At 48.6% G+C, this 15557-nt stretch overlaps 1 protein-coding gene across 6 annotated transcripts in view; it reads right to left on the bottom strand.

Annotated features, from left to right (window-relative positions):
• Positions 1-288: 288 nt before the first annotated feature.
• ATP7B (ATPase, Cu++ transporting, beta polypeptide) overlaps positions 289-15557 on the bottom strand; it is a 76384-nt gene continuing 61115 nt past the window's right edge. For 5 of the 6 annotated variants that reach the window (XM_011938932.1, XM_011938941.1, XM_011938959.1 and 2 more), the window contains 9 exons: positions 14093-14287; positions 11922-12104; positions 10212-10380; positions 8930-9073; positions 6618-6760; positions 5061-5264; positions 4861-4978; positions 3181-3283; positions 289-2617 (listed from right to left, as the gene is read on the bottom strand). In XM_011938932.1, coding sequence (XP_011794322.1) covers positions 2344-2617; positions 3181-3283; positions 4861-4978; positions 5061-5264; positions 6618-6760; positions 8930-9073; positions 10212-10380; positions 11922-12104; positions 14093-14287 — 1533 coding nt within the window. In that variant the 3' untranslated portion in view covers positions 289-2343. The remainder of the gene's footprint in view (positions 2618-3180; positions 3284-4860; positions 4979-5060; positions 5265-6617; positions 6761-8929; positions 9074-10211; positions 10381-11921; positions 12105-14092; positions 14288-15557) is intronic. The other variant, XM_011938950.1, reaches the window with a different exon arrangement.

Raw genomic sequence — 15557 nt, 5'->3', positions numbered from 1 at the left:
TAAGCCCGTATCCAACCCAGGAGGGCAGGGACTTTGACAGGAGCTGCCTTTCAGTGTTCTCCCCACACGCCACTGAGGCAGGCCTGCATTAGAGAAAGGGACTTACACCAGTGCTGGGGACGGCAGATCAAGGGGGCTCTGCCCACCCTCATGTCCCCTGCTGTTAAAATCCCATCCTCCTTTGCCCCTTAAAAAGACATCAAGCCAAGTCAGTGCCTCAAAGAAGCCCTCGTGAAGACAGGACAGCACTGGCCTCTGACCACGCATCTCACTCACAGGCAGATTTTGAGAGGAATGACAAGAACTTTATTCTAATATTGCATGAAATGTTTTTGAAGTAGAAATGGTTATCTGACAAAAAAATTCCTTACACTTTGACCATCTAAAAGGTTATTTTCTATAAAATTATATAAATATTTCCATGTCCATATAGGAACACAATGTTTATGGTCCTAAAAGTTTTAAAAATCAACAGAATTAGATTCTTTAGATAATGAGCAGCCTAGTCAGAAAACAACATTCCCCAAGCAAGCATAAAGAGAGGACACAGTTAGTGACGGATAGCGGAAATGTGCTGCGGGCTGGAGTTGGGGGGCTGACAACAATGAAAACACAGTCACCGGGGCGCTTGGATTTTATAAAATAAAACCCTGCAAAAACTATATGTAAAAAGTGAAACTAACCATTCAAGGTGAAGGTCAGATGACCTCCCGAATGAATTGCATTCTGAGTTGAAACAATGAATAGATCACCTGGTAGATTTGTTCTTCCAGGAGGCAAGGACCTTTTCCTTGTTTATTCTTATCAGGAAAACTTCTATTCAAGGTAGAAGGACAATTAGAGTGAAGCCTTCACAGCTGACAGACACGGCTTGTCCACCGGCTATGTCATCCTGGGCAAAGTCCTCAGCCTCTTGGAGCCTGTTTCCTTGCCTGTAAAATGCGGACAGTAATAGCTACCTTGTTGGTTGGTTGGGAAGATTAGAGGTAATCTATCAAAAGTGCTGCTAAAACTGCCCCTGGCAAGTAATGGACACTGAAAAAAGTCACTAAAACTATTTTGTGTGGAAGCAAAGGGTTTCACCCAGAATTTAATCCAACTCTACTAGTTTGCTCCCAAGGGGTTCTGTCAATCACAACCAACTTCAGAGTCTAAAACTGGACCCCTTCTGCTGCTCTGAGAGCCACTGCCAGGTAAACAGATGCTCCCTTCGGGATGCTGTGGCCACTCCTTTCCTGAAGCCCCTGGGCGCGTGCAGAAGGCAGGCTCAAGGAGGCTGTGCTTTCCTCCTATTTGGGCAGTACCTACTCTCCAAGCCACACAAGGCCAGGTGCTAGTGACATGAATTCTCTATTGAACCCCACGAGGTGACAGTCACACAGAAGACTGAAAACGAAGCTCCTGGGGCCATGCAGGGAGGCTCCTGCACACACACGTCTCACAAACGTTTTGAGCACCACAGGCTGGGCAGGGATATGGAAGGACGTCCTGAATTGTAAGAACCTAGACCCCACAGGAAGCCAAGTCTGGACTCTTAGGTCAGGCTCTGAGACCCTCACTCCAGCTGGTCAGCAACAACACTCTACTGAGAAGCCACCACTCCATGGAGAAGGGGACTTTAAAGAAAAAAAGAACTCTCCTGGACCTGAAGAATGGTGTGGCAAGCTCCCTGGCTGGGGATGTGCGAGCCAGGAAGCAGGTTCAAGCTGAAATGCACACTCCAGAGCACTGGAGAAGCACCTGAGAGCAGCAGCAAGGACCACAAGGACACTGGTCTCGCCTTCCTAGGTGACAGACAGGGTTCCAAGGGGTCCCCACAGACAAGCACACAGGAGAGAAAAGGAACAGACTGTGCAGGAAGAAAGCAACAGGCACACCTGAGGTAAACTGTGGTCTCAGAAACATGATGCACACAGACAGGCGTCATCAGAAAGAGCCTGACAGTGAGGTCTGCAGTTCTCTGGAAAGGCCCAGTGAGGTTTATTGGTCCTGATGAAACTGTTCTCCATTTCATAGCAGTCATCCTAAATACTCCAAGCAGAGGTTTGTGAGGAGGGTGACTCGCCTCTCACCTTCTACAGCACAGCCAAGGACTAGAGTCCAAGACAAAGCCCATGCTGACGGCTCAGTGAGGCCAAGAGGCAGGCCAGGTCGTCCTCTCTAGGGCAAGGCCAGTTGCACTTAGACAAGGCCATGTGCTGCAGGGCAGGATGACTGGATATATCCAGGGAGTGGAAGTCCCCAAAGCTGGAGGCTAGCTCAGCCCATCCTGCTGCTGGCTGTCCTGCTCAGCTTGTGACGAGTGGAGGCAAGTCCCTGCCCTGGCCCGCCTGCCTGGTGCCATCAGATGTACTGCTCCTCATCCCTGTCATTCAGGAGCAGAGACCACTTGTCCCCACCATCGTCCGCTGCAGTGCTGTGCCGAGATGGCTTGTCGGATGTCAGGGAGGACAGCGACACCTGGCTGACACAGCTGACCTGGTCCCATGGTGTGGCCCTGGGGGAGTCCCGCCGCCTGTCATCCATACCGATGTGCACACTGACCTGGGATGCTGTCAGGGGCTTCATGTGGCCATGCGCCTGTGCCTCATACCTCTCCAGGTCAGGCTTCTTATAGCTGGAAAGCAGGAATGCAATAGCATCTGAGCCATTCTAGAAACAAGGCTCTTTTTTTCCTCAGCCTGGTGAAGGCCTCTCATCCATCTTTTAACAACATTTAGTATCAAAACCTCAAGAGTTCCCAAGGAAAAGGATATTAAACTCCCTATGGTTCCAGGAAAGCTCACCTGATTTAGAAACTTCCTAAGCAAATGCCTTGCACATTGTAGGCTGCCACTAACTTTTGTTAAATGAATGCACCCATAAATAAGTGAACATCTTTTTTAAAGAAAAAAATGATAGATAATACACAGGGCCCATGTCTGCTTGATGTTCACATTAACAGCCCTTGAGCAGCAGAGTAAGGGCAGCCCAGCATGTGGATGGGCAGCAGTGAATTGCCTGCTCACGGTGCCGATAAGTTACACGCATGCACACCAGGCTCTACGTGGGCTGCCACTGCAGCGTTTGTCCCAGGTGAATGACTGGGGAATGAGAGGCAAGTTCCACTGTTCCCTGAACATGCAGAATGACAGGGCCTCCTGGGAGCCTCCAACAGATGCTCCGCCTGAGGGGACTCACCACTTGAGCTGCAGGGATGAGAGCACCACAGACACAGAGGAGGCGGCCATGGCTGCTGAGCCCATCCAGGGCTGCAGCACAATGCCGATGGGCATGAAGACACCTGGGGAAGAAAGAACTCGCACTCACACCTGGGCCTGGGGAGAGGAGCCAGGAGAGGGCCTCAGGCACCGGGCTGGCCCCACCCTCAGTGGCCCTGGTGAGGTCTCCACCTGACGTGCTCGGAAGCCCTGCCAATGGATCTTGTTCACAGGCCCCCCAAAGTGAGGCTTCCTAGAAAGCTGGGTGTGGGGTGCTGTCGAGTGGGCCTGGCTCTCTTCCACTTGCCCTGACATTCCCAGAACCACCCACAGGTGGCATCCCATTTCAGGGCGAGCTCCAGGGCAGCAACGAACCACAGGGAGTGGGAGGAGCAGGAGGAGAAAAGTGGCAGGAGGTGAGGGAGCCAGCTGCCCATCCTGCAGCCACAGTACCACAGAGGACAAACATGGCTGATGGCCACAGCCCTTGTCTAGCAGATGATCTCGCCTCCAGGGCTTCATGACATCTTTAAAAGAGGAATGAGAGCCAGGTCCCAGGACAGGGTCAGGAGACGGGTATGGTCAACCTTGCGTGGCAGAGGTACACACACTGGGGGAATCAAGCTCCTGAGCTGGCTCTGGGGACAGGAAGTAAACCTGCCTAACTCACTGGGCTCAGGAGGCCAACACCCTGTTACACAAGTCACCACTAATCACTCAGACACAAGGGAGACTGAGGCAGGAATGCTGTGATTACAAACTTGATCTCTCCTCAGCCCATGGAGGAGCACTGCCTTGCAGAAGGGTCTGGAACTTTTCACTGCCATGTTCCCAGGGGCAGGGAGCAGGCGGCAGGGGCGAGGCGTTTCTTGGGGAGGGGGAATCAGGGGGAACTACAAAGCAGAAAAATCTATTTCTTTTCTTTTTTTTTTTTCTGAGACAGGGTTTTACTCTTGCCCAGGCTAGAGTACAGTGGTACAATCATGGGTCACTGCCACCTCCAACTCCTGGGCTCAATAAATCCTCCTGCCCCAGCCTCTGTACTCCCAGATGGGACTAAGGTGTATGCTACCATGGCCAGCTAATTTTAAAATTTTTGTAGAGATGAAGTCTCACTATGTTGCCCAGGTGAGTTTTGAACCCCTGAGCTCAAATGACCCTCCCTACCTCAGCCTCCCAAAGTGTTGGGATTACAGGCATGAGCTACCACGCCTGGCCAAAAAGCCATTTCTTTCCATGATCATTTGTGTAACTCAGAGTGAAACTTGGGCAGGACTAAAGTTCAGGATAAGGTTCTGAAACACCAATAATTGTGCCTAACATGTAGCAGATACCCCATAATTCTTACTAATGATTATTTCTCAGACTATATGTCTTAACAAATGGCTCTGAAAATAAGGCCACAGTAAAATAGGGCTCAGAAAATATAGCCAAGCATCTCCACTAGCTTTTTAGAAAGGAACAGAGTGAATGAAGTTTTCAGGTCCTCTTCAGTTTCTCATTTACCTTTAAAGACATATGAAGCAGGGGACATAAAAAAACCCAGGCTTTCTAAAACAACTCTAGCCAGCCAGTGAGCCACTCACTAACCTCAGCAGAAACCTGGGAGACAGAAGCCTTTCTGGGTGCAGCTGGAGCACAGTGGGTAAAAGCTGCCTACCTGCCGCGATGGGTATCCCAACCAGGTTATAAATCAGTGCCAGGACCAGATTGATGCGTATCCTCCGGACAATCCTCTTGGAAAGGTGAATGCTAGCCACCACATCCAGCAAATCATTCTGATGGAGAGGAGCACACAGTGAGGAAGGCGTCTGCCCACCACCCTCCCAGCACCCACAGCCTGGCTGCAGCCGCGCTCACTCTGATGAGGACGACGTCGGCTGCCTCAATGGCCACATCCGTGCCGGTGCCAATGGCGACACCCATGTCTGCCTGAGCCAAGGCTGGGGAGTCATTGATCCCATCCCCCACCATGGCGACTCTCTTCCCTTCATTCTGGAGCTCCTGGACCTTGGCCACCTTGTGCGAAGGCAGCACCTCTGCAAAGACTTTGTTGATGCCAACCTAAGACAAAAGAAAGGCAACGCCTGGTGTTGGCAAAAGGTATCAGATAGCAGCAGAAGCCTCAAATTACCCTTGCCCCCTCTGCCCTCAGCCTCTGGGTCCAGTCAGTGATGTTGGTCAGACACACCCTGCAGGTTTGCTGTCACAGGGCCAGTTCATCCCTGGCTTCCGCCCCAACACCCTGTACTGGTTTAGGCCCTGTCCTTTTCTGGAAGTGCAAACAACCCCCTTGCTGGTCTCCCTGTCCACAGCTCAGTACCCCAACTTTCTTCTCCATGTGCTGCCCCCATGGTCTTTCCAAAGCATCTGTACAGCCATGTCCCTACTCTCCTGTCTCATGTCCTCCAGCAGACCCCATGCACCTCCCAGAGGAGGGCAGCTCAACTCTCAGGTCTGCTTCTGAGGTCCCCAGAGTCTCAGGGTCTGGCAGCTGGTACCACACTTGACCACACCATTCAGCTCCCCGCAGTGTCTCCAAATCGCCGTGCTACTCTGTGCCCCTGGGAAATGCTCCTGCTCCCTGCTCTGTCCTGGGAAGGTGCAGTTTTCCTTTCCTAGCCCCTCTCCCGCTTCTCAGATATACATCGTCACTGGTCCACCTTCTTGCAAGACTGTGAGCCGAGTCCCCTTCATTCCTCACAGAGCCTGGCCCCGCACCTGCCTGTCACATTCGTGGTGCTTCGTAAGTGCCTGCTGAATGGATGATCAAGTGTTAGCCAGAAATGGGGGGAAGGATGCTCTAAACAGGTCCATCATTAGCAAGGAGGACCATGGAAAACGGGGGTACTGCTGCTTCCCTCAAGGAACACAATTAAGCTTTCAGAAGCCTAGAGCTCTGCGCACATTTGGAGGTGCATAATTTCTAGGAATCCAAACTGGAGCCACTGCTGTGTGAGGAGTCAGGCAGCCATCCAGTGGTACTGTCCTCACAGGCCAAACTCAGCCTCAGGAGCTGCTGGAGAACTGCCCAGGACTGAGTCACTTATCTGAGCACCCGAGTGAGAAGAGCTGAGCTGGCAAAATCTTCCTTTAACATAAAGGTTAGAAAATGTCTATCTTAGCCCTTAAGCCACATACTTTTTTTCCATTGCAAAGACTAGGAAAAGGTTAGAGAACAATGGAACTCCTTTTTCGAGGATGCATGCACCCAAATCCCGGGAAGAGATCTTCGCACGGCACCACAGTGCTCACGTGTGACACTACGTGGCCATAGAATGAAGCACGTGGAGAGAAAAGCATCCAGAGAGGGGGAAAGAGCAGGAGTACAGTTCAGTGCTGGGCCAACTGGTGCTTACTTTTGTCTCTAACTACTTTTATGAGCTTTATGCAGTTTGCAATATTAAAGGGCTGTACCTGGGTGGCAATGGCTCTGGCTGTCTTTCGGTTGTCCCCGGTGATCAGAACCACGTCCACACCCATGCTTTGCAGCGTGTGCACAGCCAGGGCGGCCTCCTGCTTGACAGCGTCTGCGATAGCAATCATCCCACAGAGCACACCTGGAGTGAACCAGCCGGCATCAGCAGCTACACAGGATGGGCACCCCGCGCCAAGACACCACGCTTGCAACGTTCTCATCAAATCATGTTACGTGCAAAACACAAAACGCCAAATTATATAACACAATGGGTTTTTTTTGCTTTTTAAAAAGTACATGCAGCCGGGCGCGGTGGCTCAAGCCTGTAATCCCAGCACTTTGGGAGGCCGAGACGGGCGGATCACGAGGTCAGGAGATCGAAACCATCCTGGCTAACACGATGAAACCCCGTCTCTACTAAAAATACAAAAAAATTAGCCGGGCGAGGTGGTGGGCGTCTGTAGTCCCAGCTACTCGGGAGGCTGAGGCAGGAGAATGGCGGGAACCCGGGAGGTGGAGCTTGCAGTGGGCCGAGGTCACAGCCACTGCACTCCACCCTGGGCAAAAAAAAAAAACCCTGTCTAAAAAAAAAAAAAAAAGTACATGCATTTACAGACATACAGAAAAGTCTGGAAGCAATATAATTAAAATCTTCACAGTGGCTCCCTGAGGAATAGGATTATGAGTGATTTCATTTTCTCCTTTATAAAATTTTCCAAACTTTCTGCAAGGAGCATGTATGACACTTTGCAAAGTGCCTGGCTTGTAATAAGAACTCAATACATGTTAGCGACTAAAATTCAAGAAATATAACAGATATCACTTAAAGTGATAAATGTCCAAACTAGAAAATCAATCCTTCTTTGTCTTTTCCTACAGAAAACATTTTGGCAGAATTTCTCTTTGAGTGACTCTTTAGCTACAGAAGTAGGAGGGTTTTTAGGGCTGAGGTGTGAATGAGAACACAGTGAGAGATGACACACGAGATGGCATGACTCCTTTACTTGTGCCAATTCTGGTTTGATAGCCGAGGGGAGGGTGGATTTACAAAGACTTACAAAAATGGAAAAAAAAGAGAGAATGTGAGAGAAAGACATATGTGGCTGGAGCATTCAAAAGGTATCATAAATTCTATTTCTTGCTTGCATATACTGTTACTTCTATTAGCAGAAACATTAACAAAGTAAAGACTCTACTCTCTCTGGCATGTAAAGCCCAGGATAGAATCTGAGCACTAAAACACATGCAGTCTTTTTTTTATTTGAGATGGAGTTTCACTCTCGTTGCCCAGGCTGGAGTGCAATGGCATGATCTCGGCTCACCACAACCTCCGACTCCCAGGTTCAAGTGATTCTCTTGCCTCAGCCTCCCCAGTAGCTGGGATTACAGGCGCCTGCCACCACGCCCGGCTAATATTTTTTTAGCAGAGACGGGGTTTCACCATGTTGGTCAGGCTGGTCTCGAACTCCCAACCTCAGGTGATCCAACCACCTCAGCCTCCCAAAGTGCTGGGATTATAGATATGAGCCACTGCACCCGGCCAACACACACAGTCTTGAGACCTGTACTCTGTGCAACACCAATCTGTATAAAGCACACAGAACGGCAGGCGTGGTGGCTCACACCTGTAATCCCAGCACTTTTGGAGGCCAAGGCAGGGGGATCACCTGAGGTCAGGAGTTCCAGACCAGCCTGGTGAAACCCCATCTCTACTAAAAACACAAAATTTAGCTGTGCGTGGTGGTGGGGGCCTGTAATCCCAGCTACTCAGGAGTCTGAGGCAGGAGAATTGCTTGAACCCGAAGGCAGAGGTTGCAGTGAGACGAGATCGCACCACTGCACTACAGCCTGGGTGACGAGAGGGAAACTCGGCCTAAAAAAAAAAAAACAAAAGTAATAATAAATAAATAAAGCAGACAGAGAAGAGTGACATGGATCTCATTGTTTAAATGCGTCCTGTAGTTAAACCTGTTGGGAAGTGAATTCCTGCTTTGTCTGCAGGGATGAATGAGAAGGATGACTCTGAACTGCCCAGCCGGACAAGAGCAACGATGATGACAAAGGCAGTTTAGAATTCCAAGGTCAAGAAGACTGAGGCCAGACCAGAGCTGGCTATGGGGCCAAGATGGAGACAGTGGGAAAGAACGAAGAGAAAAGACAAAAAGGCAATCTTTTGGGAAACAGGCCTGAAATTAAGAGAGGAAAGTTTTCATTTGTTTTCTTTTCTTTTTTAAAGGAGGACTCTTTTGCCTGATATCTGCAGAAAACTGCATTTCTGAGAGAGCAGAAGGAAAGAAGAAGCAGAAGATACCATCAATGGCCACCAGGATGGCTGTCTGTCCTTTCATCTCGTGGTCTGTCATAGCGTCACTGACATCACTGGAAATGGTTAAGCCGTTGCGCCTCAGCCATTCACGGTTTCCAATCAGCACAGAGAAGGTCTGGGGGGCTGCATCTATTTGAAAGAGGCTGTGGTTATTTCTAAATGGTCCAATTCGCTGTTAACTAAAACCATGCAATCCTTTTAACAGCAAGATATCCTTTTAACCAATCTGAAAAACTGTAACCTTCCTCTTGTGATAGCATCCTTTAGGATAAGAAAAAAAAAAGTAAAATTAATGTGTAGGACATGTGGGTATGAATTAAGATGAGGCATTAATAGTACATGCTATATGGGTGGAAATGGTATAAATGTATTAAACATAAGGCAATGTCCGTCTTTGTCTTAGAAGCATCCACTGATTCTTTTTCTGCAGGGATTAGAAGCACTTAGGTATTTGCTCAGCACACAAAGCAAGTGTTGACTACATTCATTACTGCTTGGTATCAACGACCCCAGGTGAATCAACGAATAATCAGGCAAGTCTACATGAAATGTTTAAAACTGTAACTCCCGAAGCTAATGCACCTCTCACCTGTCACTTTCAAACAGCATGTGCTGCTAACTGAGGTGTCACTGCGCGGCCAGGCTCTGGAAGCTCTCATGGAAAGGCCATCTGGGGTTTTAAAGGCTGGAAGGTGGTACGTGGCTTCTAACCACATAATCTAAGTCACAATTTCACTACCAACACTTAGGAAAAACACTAGTCATGGGTTTTGAGTGTTTTCCACCCTTTATTCTGGTGGCTGGCAAGCTGCCTTGAGAATAAGAAAGGTCATTCTTCAAAAGCAGCTGTCCCTCCAAGCAGTGTCCCTTCCCAGCTTGGGCAGACATTTCCCTCTGCTTTCCCTGACTTTTTCTGCCTGCTCGGTAAATACCAGAGTTCTACCACACAGGATGGAAACAGGAAGAACAAAAGTGGAATTCCCATCTGCCAACTCTGTGGCAAGACCGATTTGGGATAAGAAAGAGACAAATCAAAATCACGGGTCAGCTAAACAATGCTCTATGAATTTAAGGCAGCCATAAGCAACAAAATTTACATGCACCCAAGAACATGAGAGAAACTTTCCTGGGGGTGGGGAGGCAGGCTTGGATGCCTTAGCCATGAACCATCCACCGCACAGCAGAGGCCATCACTGCTGGATGTGATGCTCTCTGGTTTGGCCCACCTCTTCTTTGAACCAGCTGCAGAGACAGAGGCCAGCAATACCTTTTTCTGCGGGAAGGTTGCCAGCCTCATTCAGGTGACTGGCAGGTGCACTCAAAGGGCGCTCACTGTGGGCCAGGATGCCTTCCACGTTGCTGACTTTGCACCCAATTCCACAGCCTGGCACCGCCTGGAAGTCCGTGCAGTATCCCAAGGTCTCTGTTCCAAGTTCCTGGAAAGGTGGAAAGAGAGGGAGAGGAACCTGTAAGCCAAGAGGGGTGAAGTGAGAGGGAGGGGTAGGCAGGACAGGGACACAGGGTGAAGGTGGCAAGAGAACAGTGGAAAGCGGGAACTGAAAGAAAGCAGGAGAGGGAGGTGGAATGGATGGGAAAGGTTAAGACAGTGACTAGTAATTATTTCTCCCTCCTTTGGTAAAGATACTAGAGCTGTAAAGTTGAATGAGACTAAACAGCCTAAAATGTTTCCCTGGGTGGGTGCCTCATGACAGTGAACAGGTTACTGAATGGAAAGGAAAAAGGCAATTCATATCAAACACCTCAAATTAAAGAGGAGTGCAGGTGCCAAAGAGAGGGATAAGTGAATTTTATGTTGCAAATAATTTCATAAAAACAATGGAATAAGTAGTGTTAACAAAGCTCTTTGAGGCTATCAAGAGATAATTGCCTGTATATCAGACCCTGGAGGAGGAGGGGACAAGGTGGCAGGGGAAAGGAATGGCTGGGGTTTCTAGACTGCCTGTCCCCCAGGCTGTGAGCTCCTGAAGGGTCGAGTTCACATTCCACTCCTGTTGTTCTCCTGAGTCTGGTGCCTGGTGGTGTTCAGCAAATGCCTGTGACACCGACCTCCCTTTATGATAACCTAGAACTGTGGCAAGGGCTGACTGTGAGTCCCTTATCTCCACTTGCTGCCGAGGAGCCTTCTAAGTGGTTTTCCAGACCATACAACAAATGAAGGATGACTCAGGGTGAGCAAGATTCTCCCTGAAATGTCAGAAGGGAGAGGTGTGAAACAGTGGGCTGTCTGACCCTACATGAAGGACAAAACTAGAAATGAGCTTTCTGGAAGAGCCTCTGACCAGGAAGAGTTGTCAATTGTTTTTCAAGGCAACGATATCACCTTTCTACACTGACTGCTAACAGTATTGCTCAGGCTGTTTAAAAATTGTCAGGACAATATTCTGTGTGACACGTTCTGCTGCCCCTATATTCAGACTGAAATTAAGAGAAAACAAAACAGAACATTTCATGTGAAGAGACCAAAAGAGGGCAATGCTTCTCCATGAAGTGCCAAGAACCTGCTGGGCGCTCTGGCTTACCTCAGCTGGTTCCTCTCTGTCCCAGGTGCTCCCAGGGGAGTAGATTTCTCCCTCCCACCCCAATACTCCCATTTCTTCATGTTTGTGTCCCCTTGCACTAAGCACTGTGAAAGCACTGAGTTTCCAGACTGCCCGTACTCCCCAAGGCTATGAGCTTCCAAAGGGTAGACTTCACATCCCACTCCTGTTGTTCTCCTGAGCCTGGTGCCTGGTGATGTTCAGCAAATGCCTGTGACACTGAACTCCCTTTGTGATAACCTGGAACTGTGGCAAGGGCTGACTGTGAGCCCTATCCCCGCCTGTTGCAGAGGGGCCTTCTAAGTGCTTTTCCAGACCACACAGAGAAGGCCTGCTCAAGGGCAGCTAGGAGAGAAGGACATGGTGAGGAGTAAAGGAGCATTGGTGGGGAGGGCAGGGCCATGCCCAGGTCCACGTACCTCTTTACAGTATTTGGTGACTGCCACGCCCAAGGGGTGTTCGCTGCTGGCCTCCGCAGTCCCCACCACAGCCAGAACCTTCCTGAGGGGCAGGGTGGCCACATCCCCCAGTAGGAGCACTCGCATGACCCTGGGGACCCCATGGGTAATGGTGCCAGTCTTGTCAAACATCACAGTCTTTATCTGCCAAAAACAACCACAACTCAGTGACCACAATACAGATGGAGGGGCTTCCATAGTCATAGTCCTGATGCAGAACCTCACCCGACCTGCCTCAGACAGGAAACAAGACACCGGCACAGCTTCCTAACGTGATCCCCTGTCGTTCAATCTCAGGGTTCAACAATTCCCACTGCAAAGAAACTGTTCCCCTACGTGCCCAGTCAAACCAGCCACACTGAGGCTTGACCTTGACTAGGCAAAGCCAGAAACCTTGGCTGTACAGGAGATGGCACAGCACTGTTCCCCCAACAGTGACACCATCCACAGACTTCCTCACGTCAGGAGTCAGGACCCTGAGGGACACCTGCCTCCCTGTCCACTGCTATCCACTGAGCCCAACCACAGCTTCCTCTTGCCTGCCTAAGTGCAAAAGCTACTGGGAATAGAGTCCTCACACTCTTGAGTTCAACAAAGGAAAGGACTACTCTATGGCCGTAATGACAAGCAAACCCCCGGAGCCAGTTTTAAGTTGGTCACACTTGGTCAATGGCAGTCTGCAGAGTCCCCACACCTCTGGGCTCAGATATGGGCAGCGGCTATATTCAGGTACCTGCACTTCCATGACCAGGGACAGCCAAGCCCTGAGCCCTGCTTCTGAAAGTCCAGTAATCCCTGAAGTGTATAATTCGAACCCATTTAAGGCCAGCAGGTTGTTCTTCTCAGACCATGTCCCACAGCAGGGTTCTATGCAGGGTTCTCCCTTACAATTGTGCAAACAATAATTCAGCTTTTTGTTTCTGATGCTGAGTGGTGGCCTTCCTTCAACACACTTATCTTCCTCCAGAGATTCTTGCCAGCTTTCAGTGCATCCTTCACTATGCAGCCAGAATGATCTTCCCAACACACGATCCGGTCACATCATGTGGGTATGCCATCCCCACGTGGCTTCTAAGGTAACGTTCAGAACCCTTTACTAAATCTTCAGCCTTTGGATTCTGGCCCCTCCCTCAACAGTCTCATCTCTAGTTCCTCTCTCCCAATGATTTTCTTCCAGTTCCTCATTTGCTCATTCAACAGATAACTTCTGAATGTACTCGATGTCTCAGGCTAGATGCTGGGGATACCACGGGCAGGGGAAGTTCCACCTCCACAGGTCCTGTCCACCTGCTGTCCCCATGTTGGAACACTCTTCCCCAGCTCCGTTGTCCAGCTCTCACTCAACAGTAAGGTCTCAGATGAACATTCGCATTCGCTTCCCTGACCACCTGCAGCACCCTCGTCCCTGAGTCCAGCACCCCAAGTCTAGGATTGGCCCCTGTTCAGGTGTCCCCAGGGCATGAAGCACCACCGGTCAATACTCAGTATCTCGTAATACTCACTCAGCTTTGCTATTTACTTTTTCACTGTCTGTCTTTCCCCCTAACCTGGTGGGCTCCTTGGCAGCTGGAAACCATGACCATCGCCAGAACCCAGTGTGGGGCCCACATGCAGTGAGTGCCCAGCAAATGCTGATTAAATAGGTGCAAGTATGAAAGGCCAAAGGTAAGTTAGGCAAAAGGAAGACACTTCACAAACACCGTCACTCACTCTTCACTCCCCGGGGTCACAGGATCCACCACTAATCCCACAGATGTCACAGTGGGGCTTTTGTCCTGGAGCCTGGCTACCTGGGTGTGAATCCCAGCTCTGCCTCTGGTTAGCTGCAGGCCTTTGGGCAAGTAACCTAATCTCCTCCTGCTGCAGTTTCCTCATCTATAAAATGGGAATGATAAGCACCTACCACACAGAGTTGTTAATGCAATTAAATCAAGTAATGTTGATAGTGTTTCATTATATGACTGGTGGCTACTCTGTTGCTACTGTCGTTATTCCTAGTCAGACTTGACTTACTATTCTATGTAATTAACACTGCTGTCTTGAGTGGCTCTTAGGCTTTTCTCTCAATGTGAAATAGTAAACAGATACTACTTTCATCTCTCAGGACAGGGAAAGCCGTGGTACAGGCTGACCTTGTGTGCCATCTCCAGGGGCTTGCCTCCCTTGATGAGGATGCCATTCTGTGCGGCCACCCCAGTGCCCACCATGACGGCCGTGGGCGTGGCCAGCCCCAGGGAGCAGGGGCAGGCAATGCACAGCACCGTGATGGACGTCTGGAATGCAAACCGGATGATCACCTCTGTCTGGGAGATGTGCTTGTTGGGGTTCTGAAAACAGGACAGAGTCAGAGGCAGGTTGAGAGTTCAATAAGGAAGCTCCTGGAACTCTAATCACATAAGCGCATTTCAGGGGGGCACTGGGCACAGCGTGACAAACTTGGGTTTAGGAAACAGATGGTATTCTGCACTGCTCTGCCATCATAGAGAACACATTACTGCTCGCCACATCCCAGCTATCCAACTTCATCCTACAAGTTTCCCTCAAAGAGGCATTACAGGAGCAGAGTCAAATAAAAGCCCTTGACAGGGGAAAGCAGACTCTGGAGACGGACCACACAGATCCAGATCCTGGTTTCCTCACACACAAAATGGAGATGATAATGCATAACTCATAAATTGTGGTAAGGATTGAATGAAGCAATATACATATAAACATATACATATACACAGTACATAACACCGGGCATAGGAGCAGCATCTAAGAAACAGTAACTATTATCGTTATTTTTTTCATCATTAGGAAAGCTTAAAAATGCTATTCTAAGGTGATAATCATACAAATGAGAAAAGATGCAAGAATATTTACCACAGTGTTTTGCTTTTGTAATGACAAAAAATGGAAACAATAGGAGATTGGTTAATTAAATTGTAGGTGTGGTGTATATAATAGGATACGAGGCAACTGTTGGAATGATGATGTATATCTACATTTACTGATATGGAAAGGTACCAGCAGCATTGCAAAATTAAAAAGCAAGTACAAAATGGCATGTGCTGGATTTATTCATGCAAAAATCTCTGCCTGTATCTGAATACAGCATTACAACAATACTGGAAAGGTATCCACTAATGTGCAAAAAAAATACTTCTAGGGATATGATTTGGAGGTATCTTTATTTTCTTCTCTGCATTTTTCACTATTTTTTCTTTGTAACCCAAAACAAACAAAATATGAGTCTACTTTCCAGACACTTGGTATTATTTGTATTCTGAGAGCTTGAATTATCTCGGTTTACTTTTTAAAATGGCTGGTGGCTATGGAGTATAATCAAGAGATACTATGTTCGCTTACTTATTGTAAAAAGCACAGTTGTCTAGGGTAAGGCTATGGACCACAACCTCCTTAGCTTCCATCTACATTTTATTATTTCACTCTGAAAGTCTAAAATAAGATATATTACTAAAGGGGTCTTTTAATTTTCATAGAAACAGTTATATTTAGGTAGAGGGATATATTGCTTAAGATTTTTAGAGATAAAGATTATGTAATCTTTTTTAAAAACACACTAATTCTTGTCAAAATCACACCTGGCATTCT

Source organism: Colobus angolensis, unplaced genomic scaffold (genome assembly GCF_000951035.1).
Source record: "Colobus angolensis palliatus isolate OR3802 unplaced genomic scaffold, Cang.pa_1.0 Scaffold101, whole genome shotgun sequence".
NCBI lineage: Eukaryota > Metazoa > Chordata > Mammalia > Primates > Cercopithecidae > Colobus > Colobus angolensis.
This window is presented reverse-complemented; position numbering and strand designations above follow the sequence as displayed.